At 41.3% G+C, this 23,290-nt stretch overlaps 1 protein-coding gene and 1 long non-coding RNA gene across 51 annotated transcripts in view; one reads left to right on the top strand and one right to left on the bottom strand.

The window, feature by feature from the left end:
- Nucleotides 1–23,290, bottom strand: part of MECOM (MDS1 and EVI1 complex locus) — a 457,532-nt gene that overhangs the window by 27,615 nt on the left and 406,627 nt on the right. For 12 of the 50 annotated variants that reach the window (XM_083441880.1, XM_083441881.1, XM_083441906.1 and 9 more), the window contains 3 exons: nt 12,143–13,505; nt 9,798–9,885; nt 1,093–1,119 (listed from right to left, as the gene is read on the bottom strand). In XM_083441880.1, the coding sequence (XP_083298006.1) occupies nt 1,093–1,119; nt 9,798–9,885; nt 12,143–13,505 (1,478 nt within the window). Of the gene's footprint in view, nt 1–1,092; nt 1,120–9,797; nt 9,886–11,824; nt 11,912–12,142; nt 13,506–18,079; nt 18,134–23,290 lie in introns of all 50 variants that reach the window. The other 38 variants (XM_083441912.1, XM_083441923.1, XM_083441896.1 and 35 more) reach the window with 11 other exon arrangements.
- Nucleotides 1–23,290, top strand: part of LOC310678499 — a 99,931-nt gene that overhangs the window by 50,917 nt on the left and 25,724 nt on the right. The window lies entirely within an intron of this gene.

Raw genomic sequence — 23,290 nt, 5'->3', positions numbered from 1 at the left:
TTTTGCACAGCGCCAAGAAAATATTAATAAACTGTCCAATAAATCAATTGTTCTCATCTCCCAGGTTCAGGGCTCACAATTAAAAAATGGAGCTGTACCAAGTACTGCTGCTAACCATGAAAAAAATAAAAACAAAGAGAGAAGTAAATTGTAATGGTCACGTGCAGAGTACTGAGGTGAACTGATGAAGTGCCACAAGAACCAGTTGAGCTTCTCATTTTTGTCCAAGCCAACTGTAGGCTCATCCACACTTCCGCTTGTTCCATGTCCAGAGAGCACAGGTCCAAGAGATTTTCTCCTTGCCCTGCTCCTTTCCCAAGAAAAACCTGCTCTTTAGCTTTAAATTGAGGCAAACATAAATCCATAGAAAACCCAATTGATGTTTGCTCTGATTGAGCAATAGGGTTTCCCTGGGGTGGGTGGGTGGGAAATATACTTAAATAATGACTATATAATATTCCTTTACATGGATTCATCTGCAAAAGATCGTTTCAAAGGTGGGTGCTCAGAGAGATCCCCCATCACATGTTCAACAAATGTGTGAGTGGATGACAGGGTTGCACCACCTAGCTTGGTACTTCCTAGCTGTGGCAGCTACAAACACACATCTGTGTGTTGTGCATGTTCTGCTTTATGCATGTACTGACACATGCATGTATTGCTTGTACATGTGAGTGGAGTGCTGTGATCTGTGAGGGATGTCATCAAAACTCCCTAATATGATGGTGTCTGATCTATAGCAGATGGCATCCAAAGCCCACACTAGCACAGTAAAATGCTGCTGTAAGCTCAGCACTTTAGATCAGTCACTGGCACAACAATTTTATGCCTCTAGAAATCTTAGTACAATTCTTTGAAACGGTTGCACATACAGTCCTTTGTAGCAGACTCCCATTCATTAGAACGTGTAATGGAGTAAAGACTAGCATTTGATGAAAAGTAGAATAAGACACAAGTGTGATTTAGGAGAGCTAAAATAATTAGCAGGAAAAGGCTTGTAGGGTTGCAGTGAAGTAAATGAGTTTTCATGTCACGTTTCTTATGCAATTTCTTCTACAGTGTTTAAATTGAAAATATAAATAATGAACTTACCCAAGTTCTTTGATCAGGCAATTGGAACTGGGAGCAAAATTGAAACAAAAACAACACATTATTCCTGCTTTTGGATCCCTTATTGCAATTAATGTATAGTTCATGCTACAATAAATTTGTTTGTCTTTAAGTTGCTAAAACTCTTTGTTGTTTTTGCTATGAGTGACTAACATGGATTACCCTTCTGGAAGTGGATTATTTGCATCTGAAGTGACATTGGGCCAGTACACAACAGTGCTGAAATTCCTCTGAAGGCAGGAGAGGGCAATTTGATCCAGAGAAAGGTAGGGAGGTGGGAGGGAGGAGAGTACTTTCCCAAAGCTGGCTTGCCATTTCTTAACCAAAGTTAAAAGGGAGCCAGTGCTGTGTCTCAACTTGTCCATCATATCCAAAATGCAGTGCGGCCATTGTAATTATTACGTTCCAAAATGATCATTTTCAAAAAATAAATCAAGATGTGTTTATTTTAAGTAGATTTTTCTTTTAAACAGGGTCTCTGTGGTTTGGTCCTAATAGCTTCCCATAGTTTTTATGGGAAGTTACAGGTATGTTTGTCAACCACTAAAGTTAATCTTTGTACAGTAGCATTTATCACACAACACTGAATTAAATTCTGCCTTTGAAACTAAAGCAGCGTATCTCTTAGTATGTTCTAATCCTATTTACCAACCAGCAAAATTGTGGTGGATCCCTAACCACACACATACCAGTTTTGTGTCAAAACTCTTCTTCATTTGCGTGCCATTTACAGACACTATCTCTAAATTTCACTTTAGAATAAAACATATTCACATACAGATTTATTTATGTTTACCTTTCTGCTAATTGACCTTATTCACAAGTGTAATGCATAACAAGTGCTTAAGGTTAAGAGATGCAATAGTGAAGCATGGAGCAGCAGCAAGCTTAGGGGAGCTGCTTCCAAACATGGATGGCAGCCCACTAAGAGCTCAGTGAACCTCACGGGGTTTTTTTGTTGCCTGCTGCCATGTCTAAAGACACACCAAGGAAGACTAGCAGAAACTCAGAATGGGTACCAGACTCAGGCTCATTATTCACATGATTGGTGTCACTTGAACTATGCTAAATCGTAAGAGGCAGCTGGTTTACTGGCACATGGTAAGTAAGCCATTTGTATGGAGATGCTCACCACATGGCTGGGAGGATTTTCTTCAGTCCTCACACACCTTAGTTTTAGACACTTGTGGTGATGTAGGTAAAGCTGCAGCAATTGCACAGTGAGTTGATCAAGTGATAACACCAAGTGGTGGCAGTATTATGTAAAGGAACAACCGACAGAGGAGCTAGAGTAAGGAAAAGCAAAGGTCCAAGGAAAAACGGGCCGGCTAAGGGAGATCTCTCAATCTGACAGCTGATCAACATTCACTCAACCAAAGCTTTCTTTGCATCTCCAAGAAAAGTAATTTCATCTGTGCATGCCGCCAATACATGGGTAAGATTATGAGTGCTAGGCTCATATGCATGCAGGCTAGATCGGCATGATCAGAGGCATAGCATGGGAGGGGGGTCCATGGCCCCGGATGCAATTTTGTGAGGGGCTCAAACAGGCTCCCCGACAGCAGGCTCCTTTATTGGAGCCTGGGTCCACGCAAGGACGAGCTGCGCCTTGGCACAGGCCTGACCCAGAGGAGGTAAGCAGGAGGAGAGTGGGTGGCAGCTTCCCCGCGCCTCTTCTGCCCTGAAGTGTGGTGTGCCAAGGACACCTGCCGCACACACCCCTCCCCTCAGGGGCACATCCCACACACCGCCCCAGGCAGTGCAGGCATACACTCCAACCCCGGGCCTGATTCTTCTCCACAAAAAAGAGAGGACAATCCAAACCTACAAATGTACATGCCCACTTATGAGCCCATACCTTGTGTTACCTCACACTTTATTTTCTATGCCTTGGGCACTCCACAAGGAAGATTCCATGAGGCTCAGTCACATCCCCATGAGGCAAACCTGTTGACCAGCCTTCCATTAATCTCTTACTACATCCTTTCGCAGGGGCTACTAGGAGACTCTAAGTCACTGCAGCCAAAACAAGTGTATTGGTTTTAATCACCTCTCATTTCAACTACAGTGGTACCTCGGGTTACATACCCTTCAGGTTACAGACTCCACTAACCCAGAATTAGTACCTCAGGTTAAGAACTTTGCTTCAGGATGAGAACAGAAATCGTGCTCCAGCGGCGCGACAGCAGCAGGAGGCCCCATTAGCTAAAGTGGTGCTTCAGGTTAAGAACAGTTTCAGGTTAAGAATAGACCTCTGGAACGAATTAAGTACTTAACCCGAGGTACCAATGTATAGCAGTACAAGTTTGGGAGTGAGTTCTGACATAGTGTTTATCAATATTTGTAGCTCAGGGGTAGAGCAGTTGGACTTCCGTACAGAAGGTCTCGGGTTCTACAATCTCCAGGTAGGGCCAGGGGAGCTGCTGCCAATCAGTGTAAATAATACTGAGCTAGATGGACTACTTGTTTGACTCAATACAAGGCCGCTTCCTACGTTTCTATGTTAATTGTTGTTGTTTAGTCATTTAGTCGTGTCTGACTCTTCGTGACCCCATGGTCCAGAGCACACCAGGCACTCCTGTCTTCCACTGCCTCCCGCAGTTTGGTCAGACTCGTGTTGAGACTCGTGTTCGAGAACACTGTCCAACCATCTATGTTAATTACTCTATTTTATTTCTGTTCTTCCTTTTGATCCAGAAGGCTACCCAAGGTGCCTCACATAAAATAATAAAATACAGTTCTTTTGGGTCTGTTTCCAACCCACTCTTGCCCGTAGCACTCCCCTGGGGTGGCATGTACCACAACCCACACATCTCATCATCAGCATTTTATTAGTAATACTACATTTAAAATCTGCCTTCCCTCCACAAAGCCCAGAACAGTGTAAGTGGTTTTCCCCATTTTATTCTTGCAGCAACCCTATGAATTTGGCTAGGCTGAGAGTAACTGGGTCACAGTCATCCAGTGATCTTCATGGCTGAGTGGGGACTTGAATATGCATCTCCCCACTTTAACAACTATGGCATTCCGGCTCTCGGGTTATTGTAGCTGATAAACACCTAACACAATGTTAGCCACCACACAGAAATACTTCTAAAGGGGCAACAGGTTTGTGTACATTTCCCACAAGCAAAACAGAGCAATGGCTTGTCAAGTGGGAGAGTGACTGGCATATAGGGGTGTGAGAGAAGGGTAGAGACAGTCCACTTCATCCACCTTCCACTAAGTTGCCTCCGAACTTTGGTTGCTGAACACAGCTACTGCTTTGAACTCAGTGTCTGTGATCACTGCTGACATGACATGCTAATCCTAGGAAAATAACACTCTCAAGCTGCAATCATGTACCCACTTATCTGAGAATAGAGAATCACAGAATTGTAGGGCCATCTAGCCCAACCCCCTGGAATGCAGGAAGCTCAACTCAGCTAAAGCATACATGGCAGATGGTCTGGGTAGACATTCACTTTCAGTTACCTAATTACATGGAAATCCCCAAATAAACTAAATCCCCCCCCCCATAGCTTCAACTTTTCATTTTAAAAAGTATAATATCTGTTTCAAACAAGCAGCATTCTGTGAAGATTTTACCCCTTCAGAACTAAATGTTAGAAGCGGCTCTCAGAATATGAAGTTTGGCAGAAAGAAAAGATGTGATGAAGTTTAAATAATCTTCCTGGGTACAGACAAAGGGACTGTCTCTTAGTCATGTGACAAACGTGTGGTTGTTAGAGAAAAGAAGGTGTTGCATGGCAGCCTTTCCTCAGGTCCTGCTTTGCAGCTTTCCCTCGGGCATCTGGCTGGCCCATCTGTGAGACCAGGAGGCTGGGCTACATGGGCTGCAGGCCTGATCTAGCAGGCTCTTCTTATGTCCCTTCTTATAATTGCTCCCTGCCAACTTCCCTCCACCCCCCCCCCCATGGTTCCTGTTCTTTTCCTTTCTCCCCTTTCCAATATATATTTATTACACAACCTTTAAAGTAGCTCAAAGCCACATTTTTGCTTCGTAACAACCCTATGGAGTAGCTGAGGCCCAAGGCCAGCTTTTGCAGAAATCCTGCATTTTATTTTATTTAAAACCTTTATATACTGCTTTATATTTAAAAATATCCAAAGCAGTGTACAACACAGAATTACAAAGCAACAAAAACAATCAGTATAAAACAATAGATATATATAAATATATAGTAGTCCAATCTGGTCGCCATGTATACAGCAACATTACTAATCAAAAGATGCCTCTTGGAGCAAACACCTTTTTATAACATACTTAAAACATAATGTGGTTTATGCAAGCCTAATTTCTCAGGTAGGCAAAGACCTCTCTACCTGTTGAATACAAGACAGAATACCAGTGGCTTGTGGTGCCACCACAAGATTCCCATATGCTGATTTCAATGAGTTGGGCAGTCTATATGGGAGAAGGCACTCTTTCGGATACATTGTTCAGGGCTTTATAAGCTAACAGTGAAACCTCAAACCGGGCTCAGTAGCAAATTAACAGCCAATGCACTTGCCTCTGCTATGTTCACAATATGCTCACAATATGCAACTCCACTGAGCAGACATGCTACCGCATTCTGTACTGGCTGCAGCTTCAGAACCAGCCTTGGCATGAGCCCTGCAAAGGCTACCCTGCAGTAATCCATTGCTGAGATTACCCAGTGCATGGGTCACTATGGCTAAGCTATCCCTGTCCAGGAACCATCGTAGCTACTGCACCAGCCAAACCTGGTAAAGGGCACTCCTAGTCCTAGCCACTATGGTCACTTGGGTCTCTAGTAGCAACGATGGAACCATTTCAGAGGGAGTGCACCCCCTCCAGAACAGGTGAATTATTTCCTTGACCCAAGAACTGCTTACTTACAGAGCCGTCATCTCACTGGCCCTCATCCATCCCACAACTACATCCAGGCACTGAGTTGGGTCCTGAAAATCAGTACTATCCAAGAGTTCCTACAGCTGGGTTAGTGTGGATCTCTCTAGTTTCTCAAAATGGGGATATTAGTGACTAGGCAGTAGTTGTCATACACCAACAGGTCCAGGGTGGGTTCCTTGAGGAATGGTAGCACAACTGGCTCATCACCACACCCTGAACCCACCTGGTCATAGCTGCTTCCTCCTAGTCTTTATCAGTCAAGAGCAGCAGGGATTAAGAAAGCACATGATTGGTAGCACTGCTGCAGGCACCTTGTTCATGTCTTCAATGCCTCACTAACTGCAACAGACCCCACAGAGTAAGATCAGCTGATGCACTGGACATCTCAGCGGGATCTGCAACAAAATTATTGTCCAAGTTGCTGCAGATGCAACCAATTTTATTCTCAAAGTTCACTGGAGAAGGTTTTGACATTCCCTGGACCATCCTGAACAGCTCTGTAGCCCACTTGTTTGTGGATGCACGCAGTGGAGGTGGCAAAGTAAGCTATTCTCTGCCATTTAACAGGCATGATTATGAGTTCTAGCAAGTGTTTGGTTGGCTTCACAGTTGTCCAGTCTACTTCATTACTTGCAGCTCACTGGAGTCCCTGGGAGCAATGCACGCTCCAGAGTGCTGAAGAGGGCACTTAGCAATCATGTTTATGGCATGTCACATCTCACTGTTCTGTATTCAGATCACCTTTCTCACATTCTGGGGCAGAGATCAGAATAAGAGTACATCCTGCTGTATGCATTAGATTTACAGCATGCCAGCCTAAACACCAAAACACACATTTGCCACTGAGAAGATGTTGAAGGCATTCACCCTGTAGTAACTGATTTCCCGTTGTACCATTTTGATTGGGTCCATCACATTGCACATCATCCATTCTTTCCGTCATACGTGAAGGCATAAGAACTATTTCTTGTGAGTTCCCCCATGTGAACAGTTCAAAAGCTATGTCAAAGAGCAATCACTTTATATAGAAGGCAGTTTTTTGCTAGCATCCTCATGACAAAACATAAATTGTAACTAAGTTCTCATAGTCTAGCTACTGCTTTATGCTGGCTCTCAAAAAAACAATTAGAACAGTTATGGAATGCTTAACTCCCCATCAATTGGTAACAAAGGAGTAACAGAGGAGTAACAAAGAAAGATGGGTTTGACTCCATATTGTCTCGATTTATATCGTTTATTAACAATAGTACAGTATTTCGTCTCAGTCACAGCAGCCACTATGGAGAAAATATCTCAAGGCTCTAGACTGAGGTATACCCTGTGGATGTGAGCTTAATCTGCAATGTAAAAGATTTTCCAAGTCTGTTTTGATGCCATGAGGATGACTGCATATGAGACTTAACATCTGTGCATGCATTAGTCCTGGAAGGAAACACTTTATGCATGGCATTTGTTGTTTTTAATTCAAAATACCAATTATGATACTAGGGTTGAGCCTGGAGCCTCACGCACGCAAAAAATAAAATATAAAAACACTTCCAAGCCCATTCTGTGCCTAATGAGCATGGGACCCCTTTGCCCAGCAGTGCTATGGCCCATAGATTGCAGCAAAATACTGGGCAAGGTTTTGCCCAGTGTCTTCTCTGTGTGATGGGCTCATGGGAAAAAGCTGTCCCATGAGCCCTTGCTGAAGAAGGGAGGGGAAAACCTATATAAGGCTGCTTCCCCTGGAACTCACAGCCATTTTGCTTTGAGAGCTTCCTGCCCACCCTCCCTTGGGTTAGAGCAGTGCTTTTTTCTGGAGAGATGCAGGGGTACACATACCCCTAAACATTTTGTGAATCTAAGTTTGGCCTGATTGAGGGGCAGTATTTCAATATGAGTAGGAAAATGAGAGTATCCCTAAAAAAAAATTTTTGGGTTGCTGGTTGACAGAGCCAGAAAGGATTCCTTCCTTCCTTCCTTCCTCTCTCTCTCTCTCTCTCTCTCTCTCTCTCTCTCTCTCTCTCTCTCTCTGATTGGCACTTGGTTGGGGTTTTCTCTGCCATTCCCTCGGTGAAATTATGGCAATAATAATAATAATAATAATAATAATAATAATAATAATAATAATTTATTATTTATACCCCACCCATCTGGCTGAGTTTCCCCAGCCACTCTGGGCAACTTCCAATCGAGTGTTAAAAACAGTACAGCATTAAATATTAAAAGCTTCCCAACTTCTTTGGTTAGACGGAAGAACATTTTTTGTATGAGGGCGGAAATGGCATTGGTCAGGATCAACATAGTGTAGGGGACCCCCCATAAGGGGCCTGAGGATGAACCATGGCAAACCCAATTGTGGGTTTGGTATCTGCCCAGTTGGAATCTGCACTCTGGTCCCTAGTGAGACCTTGCTTGCTTGGCTGGCACCACGGCAAGGTTCAGCGCTGGCCGACTCCTGTCATGCAGGTTTGGAGCGATCTAGACTCAGCAGATCCATCCCATCAACATGGGGCTTGTGGAATGATGAAGTGATCCAGGGACCCAATGCCATGCCAACCCTTGCCCTGTCTGCTGCTGTCAATAAAGATTTGGCCTGATTTTATCCCGTCACTGTTGTACAGTCTGGCTATTTTGCTGCTCTCACGGGTCAAATAGTGCACCTGCCTGGGCAATGTACTGCATCCCTATAATTTTGTCCTGAAATGTCCTAAGCCAGGTTTCAGTTAGTATAAACTATGCATTCTTTATCCACTTATTGGTAAATTCTTATGAAATAAATCTTCCCTGAATGCCAGCGTACACTAATTTTTGTAATATTATGGACTACCACAAATACAGTCACTGATGAGTTCTCATATCCTTATCCTCTGAGCTTGGCCATGCTTGCTAAGCTGCATATAATCATTTTCAACAGCAAAACAGTGGCTTTCTACAGTACTGTGAAACAATCATATCGGTGTTTGCCTATAGTGTTATAAATGAAACATAGCAATAGAAATTAGAATTCCAAGAACCTAGACCTTTGTTTAGGCTACTAAACTAGCACAACCAGAAGAAGCAACCCTGACCTGACAAAACAAAAATGGTGAAGTCTATGCAAGCAGTGCTCAATTTTATCTCATGCATCAAGAAGTTACAGGTGACAAAGGTTATGTATTAAGGTGGACCCACAAATTCCTGTGGCTTAGAAACAAAATAGACCCTAAACTTGTGACTGAGCCTGTCTGTCATGCAGTTGGGTTGGGCATTTTTGCCCCCTGGCAAGTATGACATAAGCAAATACCAGAAGTTGCTCCCTGTTGACATATCTTGAAAAATTGAGAAGTAGACATATGGTGGATCAGTCATATTATCATTTCACCAGGTGCTTTTGTTTGGCATAACTGCATAAGAACTTAGTTTAACAAGCACAGCGCCTTGAAAACAGAGGCTAGAAATTCAGGGAGGTGCTTTGGGTGTGCCCGGCATTTTGCTCATGCCAGTCTGCATAGTGCGACTTCTGGGCATTTTTCTTAGAGGCATTCATGCCAGATGAAAGACTACTTGTAGTACACCCTAAGGGGCTTCTCTTGTGGCATCTGAGACACACAACCCCAGAATTCCACTGGGCATGTGGAGACAGTTGCACTGTTCTCTTGAAGTCTTCCTGAAAAACATTGTGAAAAGTAAAACAATGCTACGTGGTTTGTTTCTCCCTGCTCACTAAAGCTTGTATGTTCTAGGAAATCCGATAATGACTAAGATTCCCGTTGTTCCTCTGCACCTGTGTCTATGGCTTAACATGTTTGTTTACCATCACAACATCTTGATTGTAAAAAATACTTACTTGTGGGTGGAATAAGAATCCCGGGGATGGTCTCAAGTACTTTTCTTTTAAAGCTTCAAGTGGGTCAGTTAGCTTTCTTTTTTCTACTCTGTAAATGTTAAAATAAGAATGTTCTTGTGATGACTCAGTCTCACATATGGATAACTATTTGATAACTTGGATTCAGAACAAGAGGCAAAACTTCTCAGGCACAAAGATCAAAGACAAGGAGGTGCAATTCACTATGCTCTTTAATGTCAATGAGGCTGGTGGGCATCCCTTAAAAAACTACACCAATGACTCTGGAAACATTCCAGTTTCAAGTATCTACTATTATGCGCAACAGAAACTGCTGAGTGGTCTGAGCACAGTTATCAAAACCATAACTATATTATCAAAACTATAGAGCTGAAATGGCCAATTTTTTATGGAACAAAATCAAATATTAAAAACAAACAATTGGACTGAAAATTTTTCTATGAAGCATTTATTATTGTTTTACTATTAATAATATTATCTGCTTTTGAAGTATGGGAAATGAGTTCCAAATATGTCAGCAGCGACGCTCACCACTTCAAATACAAAATACATCTATTTCCATATTCATATTTTCTCTCCCCCCCCAATAGGATTATGGTTTTTTTGTAACTCATCATGAAGGTCTGCCAAGTTTATATCATGTCAATATTGGCTAACTGTTTAAAGAATGAGAGGATTTTTTGTTTTACATTTGGAAGTTGTAGATTAGTTAAGTTGTGCCAAGTGACTGAAGCAGCAAATTCCATAGTAGACAAATACTACAGAAATAAACAAAACGGGGGGGGGGGGGGGAGAATAATTTTAACAGGATGCTATATTTATTTAGATCTAAACCCCATGAATGAATATCCAGATGTGATATTCGAAAACAGCAAGTTGGCGTCATTCAGCACTTGTTCATAAACGTAGGCCAGTTTTTCCCAAACTTTATTCTTTCAAAATATAAAAATAAAATGTTCCTTTCCCTGTTTAACCTGAACAGCATAGTTGTAGAATATGTAAGAGTAAAAATTACTCACTCTCAGAGGAGCCCCCCGCTCCCTGTGTTTCTGCATGAGTCACTGATCTGGGTGGGAAAGAAGCAAGGCCAGAGCAGTGACTCAAGCACAGGCAGATTGGAGGCCCCTCTGAGGGTGGGTAATTCTGCTGCCATCTCTGCATTCTCTGCTCTGTGGGTGGGTTATTGAGGGCTTTAATTAAAGAGCCTTTAATTATTTAATTAATTTAGACAACTCTTGCTGTCCTCTTGCTGTGTGCTGGCATATTACATGGGAATGAACACCTTAGGAAGCCGGCAGCCATTATTATCTCTTGTCCAATTGTGTTTTGTTTAGATTTTTGTTCATCTGTTCTTGTGGTATGCTTTGCTCCTTTACAACACATACGCACCTACGGCTGTACACCAATAGAAGTCAATATACTCATGGGAAACACACTAGTCTGCATTGTCAGGGGGCAGCTAGAATACTTCCACTCATGAGGAAACTATATTTGGGTACAGCTGCATGCCCAATGATAGATCCATCAGGTTTGGGCTCTTACTTACAAAGAGAGAAACTTGGCTAGCCTGCCATTTGAATTGGCAAACTTGGGGGAACAATTTATTGTATTGTCTTTCCAGAGATCACAGGGAAGACAGTACCCATTCAATGTGGCAAATAAAGAAACTATTTTATGAAAACCCAGAAAAATCTCTAATCAGGGATATCAAATTGAATTTGTTTGAATGCACCGGCTCTTTCGGGTGTCTCCCTGGACAGATCCAGAAAATAGCATACATTGCTATTTCCCTTTGGAATAATTGTTGTATTGTCCTGTGTTCAATAAGATATCCGAACACACTAAGTAATATTTACTATTATTGCTATTTCACGGCTATATTACTATTTATCATGCAATTTCTTTGGCATTAGTTGTAATACTCTGCACAGCAGAGTGCAACAAACACTTCCCAATAATTAAAAACAAATCAGTAGATTACTTGATTGTAAATAAAGGCAGAATTTTACCCTTGAGTTCCACGTTGTGTTGCTATGGTACAACGTGTTTTGAGTTCTTGAGTGAAACACCTTTGATTGCAGTGGAGATCGACGTTCCTAGTTTGCAAACAAAAGCTGGATTTGACTGCCAATTTTTAAATACATTATTTTTTCTGAAGGGAAAATTGCTTCAAATATAATAATTATTTTGTATTAAGAGAATAAATGTTTAAAAATCCCCAGTCCCTAAGCTGCATTCATTCAAATTTCAACTATTTGTGCATTTTATTACATTAAATGGCTGAGGACCATTTGGGCCATCTGTATAGCTTGTTTCACGTGTATTACCTGTAAATGGGATCCATAAAGAAAGGTGTTGGCCTTGCATGTTGCAAAGAGATGTCCGATGACTTCCTTGATTCAAGATCAATATCTCCTTTCTTTCCTCCAAACACATGGTTTTTCCGAGGCTCAGTCTGTTTTGTACCACTAGCTCGACTTCTGCTGCCCATACTCAAATCTAGAGGCTGGTCCTGGTTGGTCACTGATGGAGCTGCTGGTTTTGAGGTTATAGGAGTAAGTGGTTTCTCCTCCTTACGTTTAGTGGTAAGGTCAAAGGGAGACTCGGAGTTTCCCTTTAAGATCTTCTTTGCTTCACCTGGCGATTGGGGTTCCATTTTCAAAGGTAACGGTCTCAAGTCTCTATCAGGAAATGGGTACATTGACTGAGAGAATGCTGGAAAAAATGGGAGGGGAAACATGGAAGGGTAAGGTAAGGCTCCAACCTTTTTGTCCTGTAGCCCCACAAGTCCTGTCGAACCAAAGTATTTTTCAGCAATAGAGGCAATGGCCTTTATAGAATCATTCACAGCTCCTGACACCGCAGTTTGCTCCTCTAAAGATGGTGAGAAGATGGAATGATTGCTGTATTCTTTCTTATTATTTACGGAAGCCAAATTCTGCAGAGAGTTTACTTTGTCTTTGAACATTTTACCATTTTCTTTACATTTCTCTTTATCACTTTCAATGTCACTTTCCAGATCAGAGCCAGAGGTGGTCTCCAGGTCACTCCCACTGGGGGTACTGACATCATCAAGGTCACTACTCTCTGACTGGTCACTGATTTTTTCATGTGGCCTCTCTTCGGAGGACCTTTCTGGTTGAAGCTCCACTGGCTTATTTTCACTTAGGTTAGGTGGGTGCTTATTTAGTGCCTTCAAAATATCCTGGGTAGCTGGCAGTGTCTGAGGATGTGTCATGAGGGGACTTTGACTTTTGATTGATTGGTCTGTGTTTGGCAGTCCTTTAACAGGAGAACTAGCAGGTATCAAAGGTGGCCTGTGGTACAAGCCGGAAGGAAACAGACCAGGGAAGCTAAAAGAAAATCCAGGAGCTGTTGGAAAGGTAAGACCAGCAGGATGCCTATTGGCACCAAAATAGTCAGCAAGGCCCGGATTTGCATGATTCATATTAACCATGGAAGATTTATCCATAGCTGGGGTTCCAGGAAGTGATATGCCTTGGCCAAAAAATCCTCCTGCCGCAAAATGGTTCTTGCCCTCACAAAATCTCCTGTGTTTATTTAAGGAAGACGTAGTGCTGAACATTTGTCCACAGTCTTTGCACTTGATTTGGGTTCTGCAATCAGCATGCATACGCTTATGACGGCAAAGGTTTGAAAACTGAGTATAGGACTTATGGCAGACCTCACCTGTGTGTAAACAACAACAACAACAAAAACTCAGGATTTAAAGTAATTTTTTCTGTTCCTCCTCCCCACACCACATTCAATCCCACCCAGCTGCTTTAAACTGAGCATCTGAAGTCTCTTACACTTTTAGAAAACTTACTTAGAACTCATTCCTAAACATGTTTACTCAGAAATAAGACCCACTGAGTTCAATGGAATTTATATCCTTGTATATGCAACTATGACTGCAACCAGCATTCCTATGTGCATACACTTAAGAGTAAGCCCCATTTAACACAGTCTGTTGATTTGAATGGGTCTGTTCTGAGTATGACCAACAATGGATAGCACAAAGGCCTTAAACATGTATAGGGGGTTGCATTGTTAGTCAGGCATCTGAAAGGATGAGTCTGAGTGCAGATTGCATGTTTAAAAAAAAAACTGTCACAACCACCAAAACAAGGAATCCAGTTAGGCAAATATAATGAGCAGCAGAAAATGAAAATCCCCACATTTCTTTCCCTTTTTTTTTAAAAAAAATCAACATTAGTATCATATTGCTTTATTGTTCATAATATTTGACAGCCTTGAGTATTTATATGCATTGGCCAGGATCCAGAACAATCCATGTGCATGCACCTGAAACCCCCGTCGCCCTTCCGATTCAGCAGTCCCCCACTTGCAAGTTGAGAAGAGATACAAAAACATTACATGCAAGCCAATCTTTTGCACATACGTGGAGTTCTGGATTATGGTCACTGCTTTATAGTACAATGATATCTAGAGACATAAGACATAATTGCAGAAGAGAATACCATATTGACCCTTGCATATGCATGAGTAACTTGACCCCGTGGTTTGCTCCATTATTTTGATTGCACAAGCATATAAAGTTACTTTTTTCTAAGAAAGTCTGAACAGAAGTTACCACAGGTTTAATTCTTTTGATATATACTGCTATATATATATACTGCATAACCATGATAGCTATACTGGACTGATTTCAGAAATAAGGTACTGTGGTTGTATACGTGCACCATGAACAAAGAATACATTTTCTAAGGTAATTTCTGCAGTTGGAACAATTCCTGTGGTCATTCACTAAAACAAATCTGCATTCAGAACAAATGTGTGCTCTTGGCAGAGCCTTGCTAACACAGGTATGTGGTAAGTTTTCTTCAAAATCAGCGCAAATGCAAGGAGGACCTGCAACAAAGCATTGCTGTTTGTGGCATGCTGCCATAAAAGATTTTGGTCATTCCATTCTCCTTCCAGTTTTGTGTCTTCCTCGGTTGTTACTTAGCATTCCATAGTCACCGAGCACAGTTAGTAGGCTTTGGGCTGTTGGGAGGGGTCCCCTCCCGCTTAGGGTTTTTCCCTAAAACACAACAAAAAACATACTTCTGAAAACCTTAAGAGTTCCTGGCTGATTCCTCCCTTTTGTATGGGAATATAATTGGCACACACAGCCTGAAATTTTAAAATAGATGAGCCTGCAATAAAATGTTGCAGCGTGGGGTGTTGCAGTCAGTCATCCAGGATTAAACTGTTCCATTTCCCCTCCGACTCTGTTTTCTATTTCCCCTACCCCAACAAATCAGTCAGTATTCCATGGCCCCTGGACATGTTCAATTCTCACTGAGCTTATTGAGGGTTTTTCCCCGTCAAGGTTTTCTGTCCTTCTGCAAAACTTAAGGTTCTTCCAAGCTTGCTGACACTTCCCTCCTGGGTGTGGATGTTGCCACTTTGTCTATATATCACCACTCTAAACTCTAAATAGTGGGTATGGTTATTATCCTTATGCGTTAAAACTCAGCTTCCTCCAGTAAAGAAGAGCTGAACAGTTTAACTTTTGCTCAGTTTGTGTTATATCACAGGCTCTTGCCCTTCACACATCAAAGCCATACAACAATGCATATTGTGCATTCTCAGACCTTCTTAACAATTATTTTAGTGGTTTCAGACAGGCTGACATAATTTACAATGGCTCTATTTTAAGCCTGCAAAGGAAACTGAATTGAATGTATCCCATCCTGCACTCTTGGTTCCCATGAACTATAATCACGTCCTCTGACTTCCATGTACACCGCGGCTGATGCTAACCTTCCTGCTCTTATAAAGCTTATCCTTGAGAACCTGCCCGCTTGTTGTCTGTCTTAAATGTTTACCCTGTAGCTATCTGTTCCCATCACAACAACAAAGACTTCCATTGTCTGAGAAGGCCCTGATTCCACCTGCCTGGCTCAGATGAGTTGCCTTGCTGATATCTATCAGACAACAGCTACAGTAACAGTTGCAGGGTTGGGTGCAAGCCAAAGAAATGTACAATTCAGGAAGAATGTTATTGCTCTGTATCAGCCAGGGTTCCTGTAAGATACCTTTCATTCATAAGGAATGCTGCAGCGAAAAAAATGTATTAAGAAAAAAATATTACTCACACGAGAACAGTAGCAGGTTTAATTTGATCTTTCTAAGTGTGAGGGATTTTCCCTTTATTTGGGGAAAATATCACACAGATTGGAGAAACATTTGGAATTTTTTCTAAATTAAATTCTTCGATCCGTCAATTTAATTTGGAATATTTATTGTTTTTAAAGCCCAATGCAGATGGCATTCCTCTATCGCGGTGTTCAGGACTTCTAATAGTGATGTTGCTATTGATTTGTATGGTATCCAACTTGCAATCATATAAATCTTATTATTATTGAACTTAATGGGGCTTGCTTCTGAACAGAATTGTATGGGATTGCACAGTAAAGAAATCACAGGTTCTTAACTGGTCTGAAGGCACATGGTACAGTTGCATTGGTGAAATTTACTAAATAGAGCTTGGCCAGAGTAATATCCAGGTGAGAGACTTTGAGCTCTTGTAGAAAAGACAGAATACAAATTTAACAAAGAAATAATAGATTTGATATGCAAGCAGGAAGACTTCTACTATATACAGAGGTACTCAGCTGTTCCCTTTCTTAAAGATAATAGGCTGGCACTTATTTACACATGAAAATACATCAGAGATATACAAATATAAAATGGCTTTCATGCCTAGCAATCTGAGACACAGCTGACATAGTGGTTAAAATGTAAAACTAAGCTGACAACAATACTACCAGTTGAGATGAATAGTTCTTAATGGCCTTCACAACAAGGCAGGATTAAGTGGCAGGGCAAACATTCACTTTTAAAATTATAGCCAAAATCATTAATAAATGCATTAAACTGCAGCAGACTAATACATTGATAGGATGGAGAGAGGATAGGAGACCCCTTGCAGATTCCATTACGTAACCTATTGTATCAGTAGCCATAAATGTTCAAGATCTGCATAATAGCCCCAATTCAGGTTGGCCCCATCTCCTGATTCAGCAGTTATGTCTGGGATGATAGCAAGAGGCAGAATGAGGAAACAAGTACACCAAATCACTTTGCGATATAGTAATTCCTTCCCTTATTTGGCAGTTCTCTCTGCCACTATAAAAAGAACTGTTCTAATCTCCAGCTCGGGGCATACAGGCTTCACCATTCACTTCCATGGAACAGGGCGGCTTTCTACACAGTGCTGTTTGCACAAACGGAACCCTCTCTCCAATTACAATGGGTGGAAAAGGTCTTATGGCCCCGAACCCTGACGCTCAGAATGAGTTTGGGTAGTAGGGTTGTGCATTGCCACCACTAGTCAGGTGATGCTTTCAGTAGTTCTTCACAGAGATAATCCTAAATTTATATTGACAGAATTGTTGGGTTTTGGTTAAATTAGTGAATGATGTGTCTGTGCATAAAGTTAGGACTGGAAACCAACTATTTAAAACAGAAGAACAGTTTGGGTGGATCAAACTAAGTCTCTCAAGGCTGCAGCAGCGAATTAAATGCCTCAGGAAGCTCACAGGAAAGGTTGTGATGGCAATGGTCATTCATTATTGTTTGCCTTCAATCTATGGTAATCAGAAGCTCACAATAACAGAGAGCGTAAAAGAAAACATAGGATGCATTCATTTGAATTCTTGTGACAAAGACAGCGTTGAAATGGAGATGAACGTATTTTTGTGCAAGTAAATAGAATGAAAGCGCTTTAAAATTTGTCGTGGGTGGAAAAGGATTGCCTAATGCATGGTAGAATGTGAAGAGACCAAAAAGCTTCATTCTTAGTGTAGCACTCCAACCCTGCCAGTCCCTTTAACTTCAATATACATTTTTACTTTAAACTAAGCCAAGTCAAGCTATTACAGGAGTGAATCTACAGTGAGACATTTTGTCTTCCACCTTGATAAACCCTTATATTCTATCACCTTACATTTGCTTTAAATTTCCAAGCCAGGGGTCTTATTTCCCAGCCTCTATGTTTTCAACACTTTCTTGACGCTGTACTCATCTAACCATTGCAATCCTTCCCACACCAGATACCAAATACATTATAATCCATCAATGACTTAAGCATTTAGGACCAAGAAATTAGCTAGAAGTGAAGTTCGCATATTTTCTGCTTATTAAACACATGACTGTTAAGTGCTATTTTTAATGCATTGCTGTCTATTCCAACATGTGGTTTCTATTTGAGCAAGCTGGAGGTTTTATGAAGGCAGGCAGTGTGTAATTACCTTTGTGTTGGTGAGTTGGTGTTGGTGAGTTTGCTCCCAAGCCAGGGCGGCATACTGTAACGAGAGACAGTTGCCATAAACAGACTGAGAAGGTACAGCATGGTGTGTGGCCTTTTTGCTGGGAATCAGATATCTCTGCTCTAGGTGACCCTCTACCCCCAGCCACAAGCGCTCAGAAAATCCTACCCTGACATGTGATCTTTAAATTCTTTTGTTCTGTAATTACACGGCAATTATTCATAATTGTCCTATGGTTTTTTCTGTCCATCATCCTTTGCATTTGAAAAATCACAGTTGCTCTTTTGGTTACACTAGCAATTGCTGATTAATGAAAAAAGCAGGGAAGAAGCATTTTCCATGTGATTTAATTTGAAAAGAATGGCAGAGCATCTGAATTTTCTTTTAAAGAAAAGAAAAGAAAAAAGGAACTGGAGCCGCAGGGTATGAATGGTCCCTATATGGCTGGAAGCTATTGTTCACTAATTATTTTATTTTCACTAATATTAAAAAGACAGCCCTGTGATGTCAGGCAAGGGAACACAAATCTTTAAACAACGGTCATAACTGGGTCTGGTTAATTATGTTTTCGCTTGCTTAAATAAGTTGAAGCACAAATATATAAAAATATCAACCATTCCAGGAGCAGGACCGCAGCCCTCTGAGGGATTCTTTTAAGCCATTAAAAATCATGTTGATATATTATTGAGACTCAAGGCTCACACAGATTCATTCAACTGCTCCCTTGATGAATGTATGGAGTATGTTCTCGTACACTGAAGAAGTTAATTCGAGAGCTACAGGAAGCTGGTCGTTGGTTCTCAAGAGTTTGAACCACAAGTCCCTATGGGCTGATATGAAATTGCAGGTTGGCCCCTCTCTCCATTAAACTGGCTTCCTGTTTGACCCCACACCTTCATGCTGTGTGTATCTGGATTCTGTGGCCCAGTAGTGCAATATAGCAAGCTTAAAAGTTCTGTTAACTGATCCTTCCTTGGAAGCTCTTTGTACATTCAATAGAAAGTAAAACCACATTATGCTGTTCGACCTGATGTCAGAACAAGAGGGGTAAGGCATGGAATTAGGAAGGATTCACATAACATTAAAAGTGATCTGAACTTCCCACCGTGAGAGATGCAAGTCTTGAAATAAAGACATGCCACTTGCTTCGCCATTGGGTAGGTAGGCAAGATTGTTTCATCAAAACATGGATTAAAAAAAAAAAAGAAGATGCTCAAGTCAGTCATCCATTCCTAGTTTTCTTTTAACATCTTAAACTGCTTGCCCCTCACATTCAGATAATCTATATTTCAATCTGCTTTCAGAGTCATGAGAATTGAGCCACAGACATTAAGTAGTTAATAATTTAGAATTAAGTAGTTAATTTAAAAAAACTACATAATTCTCAATTATTAACTACTCAGTGTCTATGTCTAATGTCAAATTAATCAGCAGATTAATCTGCTAACCCACGGATTAAAAATTGGCTATTTAATTACAATTACTAACATCATAATGATATTGATGACAGTGGGGCAGAAGGAAGATCTGTATTTATTTTCCATTTTTATGCTGTTTTTTTATCCAAAGGGCTCTCAAGACAGCTTGATATAGCAATCATAAGAACTCCCTGTGTGCCGTGAATTACTTAATTTTAATTAGAGCAATCCCCTGAGGAAACAGTGCGCAGTGTTGGCATCACTGTGTCAAATTATTGCTGAGCTTCTACTAATCGTCATGCAGTGCCTTAAGGTATCTTCCTGAATAGCATGCAGTTGGTTGATTTGGGCAGCCATGAGATCTAACTTTAACTGTAACAGCTATGTTTATAGCGCTCTTGCTAAAGTTGATCAATAGGATAGGGCAGCACATAGACTTTCCAATTGAAAATGTTTTAGTGGAATAGAAGCCTGCAGTCAAAACACTGGCTGCTTGTTTCAAATCAATATGTAAAATGCTATTCAGCCTCTCCACCAACAGGCTTATTAGACCTGTTGTCCCCCCGTAGGGTGGCCAAATCAAATGAAACAATAACAATAAAAAACACATCTAGTACAATTCTCCTATCAGGCTCTACACTGGTAATGTACCCTTGGTTCCCTGGCCCACAGTTCCCAGCCCAATTTTTCCCCCTTGGCTCCTCTTTCCTTCATTTACATATCTCATTCACCAGTGTTTGAGTGCCCCATTCCTTGGTCGATAGAGCATGAGACTCTTAATCTCAGGGTTGTGGGTTCAAGCCCCACACTGGGCAAATAAAATCTGCATTGCAGGGGTTTGGACTTAGATGACCCTCATGGTACCTTCCAACTATGGTTCTTTGATTCCTTTAGCCACTCTCCTTCAGAATTCCTATCCCTCAATAGCATACAGCTTTCCTGATTTGCACACCTTTGTGTTTCTTCAGAGCTCACTCTTTCTTGTGCCCTTCTTGACTTAGTGCTCTTTTGTCCCTTTTCTTCAGGACTTCTCCATCTTCTCTTTCTTCAGCTTGCTTAGCTCTTGGCCTCCTGTCCTTTCTTCCCTATGTGCTGAGACCTCTTCCGATGATGTTTTCTTCCCCTCACCAATGCTGGAGTGCAAAATGCCTTGTTCCCTGAGCAACTGAACATTTTGTGCCACACCAGCTCAGCCAAACAGTTCCCAAAGGTTCCACTGCCAGAAGTGCTATGCAGTATAAACTGTTGTGTTTTATTGAATATTAACTTAGTTGAGAGAAATGTCTATAAAGTATTTACTGTACTGAAACACCACCACCTAGGACTTAAGTGGTGCCTTGGAATCATCCAATCACTTGGCTTACTGTATCTCAAATATCTTTTAAAAAATTCAAACCTAGGATCAGCTAATGGGAAAAGTATGAATTAGGACACTGGTCAGCCATATTTTTGCGAATAACACACAATTCAAGGGAAACGGATACACACACAGAAGTCATACATTCAGAGACAGACTCCTTCCTGCTACACCTTTCATTCTGCTGTGTTAACTCCTGCAGCCACTGCAAAATTCTGAGAAGCAAGGGATGTTCAGGGCAACGGGTGAAGAAAAGGCAAACACTCGCCACAAGATCCATGGTGTAGGTAGCAATTTGACTGGGCTCCTCTTTTACAGCTTATTTTTACCCAATAGTTAAGTTGTCCCCAACAACAGCTTCCAAGAACAGTGGTGATAGCATCTTGGTTTATTCCCCCACTTTTTTATCTGCATTTTTAAAAATAAAAAATAGCAAAATATTGAGTTGCCTTGACTTCTGCTTAGAGAAATTTGAAAGCAACTGAATAGAATGAAATATGTTCGGTGATAAAGCTTCACTGCCATAATTCTCACTGTGGACAGCTACTGAAAGGCTCTCACATAACTAAGTCAATAAGGATTCTTTGTTGAGTTTGTCTATGAAGATGGCCTCTTCCTTTAGGAAAGAGTAGCTAGAAGCTGTTTTGAAATTAGCAATCATTTGGAACGATTCCAGGGTTTTCGGTGGTTTGCTCAAGGGAATCTCATTTGGTGGAATCTTCTTACACTTTATTAGTCACATCCACCAGTAGCTCTTCTTCCTGAGGCTACATTAAGAATAAATAAATAAACTTACAAAAGGTTCAAAGCATAATTAGACTTGGGCCTAGGGAAGTATGCCAGAGCACACAATATAAAATGAGGTTATAAAAGTATTTCCAGAATTGCCCACAGAGTCTCGGATACCAGGCAGCTTCTGAAATGAAACAGGCAGGAAAAATACGCAGAGTGCTCTCCTCCAAGAGCTGGTCCATATGGGAACCAAAAGTAGCATCCCTGTAGTGAATTCTCACCTCCTTGCCACAAGGTTTACAAGCTCTAACCAAATAGAGTGCAGGCATCATGAAGTCGCTATCCATAATAGCAGCATGCAGCAGAGGCAGAGGATCTCCTCCATGATCATTACTTCAGGGAAGGAAAGTTCGTGCCATGGGAATGCCTTTGGGGGTGGAATTTTTAGGAGCAAATGAATGTGTAGGCTTAATTCTGGATCTACAGCCTTCCTCTGAGTTTGTATTCCTCTCCTGATTTCTACATGGTTCCTCCCGTCTGCTTTCTTCTGCGCTACGTTGCATTCCATCATCCCACATACCCTTGGCTGTCTATGTCGTTGATGCTGCTCCATGCAAGTTTCCTACCATAGCCGTAGCCCAGGGTGACATCTTTTGAAGTTCAAAAGAGAAAGGTGAAGTAGATTACAAAAACAAGGTACGTCTTGTGGCTACACTGCAAGTATCCTAGAAACTCTAGCAGACTCACTCTGTGATTTTGAAGTAATCTCTATGTGGTTCTCAAAGGCCTTCAGTGGTCAGGTGCTATTTTCAGCAATTCATTCATTCACTGACTACTTCTAGCACAAACCAGACTTGGTTCCTTCACTATCCTGTTTTGGCACATGCACTTTTTAAGCACATAGGATCACATTTATTAGGGTGTGCATGAAAGCAGATTGTACAAATTCAGCATTTATTTTGCAAAACATTTAAAATTAAAAGTGCGAGGAAAGAAGCATGCATAACCAACCACTGTGCCAATTTGGTAGTGAGGAATACACCTGAAATGAAATGTGACAAGAGTGCTGATTCTACATAGACACATACATGCACAGAGAAAGAAAGGGAGCGGCAGGCCTTCAGTCAGCCATGCCACATGGGAAAGTGACCCCAGCTTCCCTGTCACATATAGACTGAACGGACACCATATTCAGAACTTTGCAGAATTTTAAAGGCATCTGTTGCAAGGGGCCCTTTCTGTACCAGGGAGATTCTCATGTTAAGCGTGTCTAGGATTGCAGCCGAAATTATGTTCCTTAAGTCTTATTTAACTTCCTAGAGTTAAATCTGCTAGAGTATCTGCTTGTGGGGAAAGTAATGAGTGAAGACCATATGTTGAGACTGGAAATTAAATTTCTAATAATTCTGTTGCCTGAAATAAGACAAGTCCTCCCCGAACACTTCTTGAGCAAGTCCCAGAACTACAGAGGTTGATAGGAGTAAGAAAATTGCTTGTCAGTGCAATATACGGCTCCAGACTTTCCACCAACACAATATTTTATTTTTCTGATTAAAGGCACAATCCAGTTAAAGACAGTTGGGAACTGTCTGATTAAAGACCGTTGGGATTGCTAATGCTTCAATGGGAGCATGTTTATCTGATTCCGCATCTTGCTAAAAAAAACAGACAGACACAGAAGCTTAG

This window comes from Podarcis tiliguerta (genome assembly GCF_965153285.1).
Source record: "Podarcis tiliguerta genome assembly, chromosome: 5".
NCBI classification, from domain to species: domain Eukaryota; kingdom Metazoa; phylum Chordata; class Lepidosauria; order Squamata; family Lacertidae; genus Podarcis; species Podarcis tiliguerta.
The sequence above is the reverse complement of the archived record's forward strand: the minus strand, read 5'-3'. Positions and strand labels throughout refer to the sequence as shown.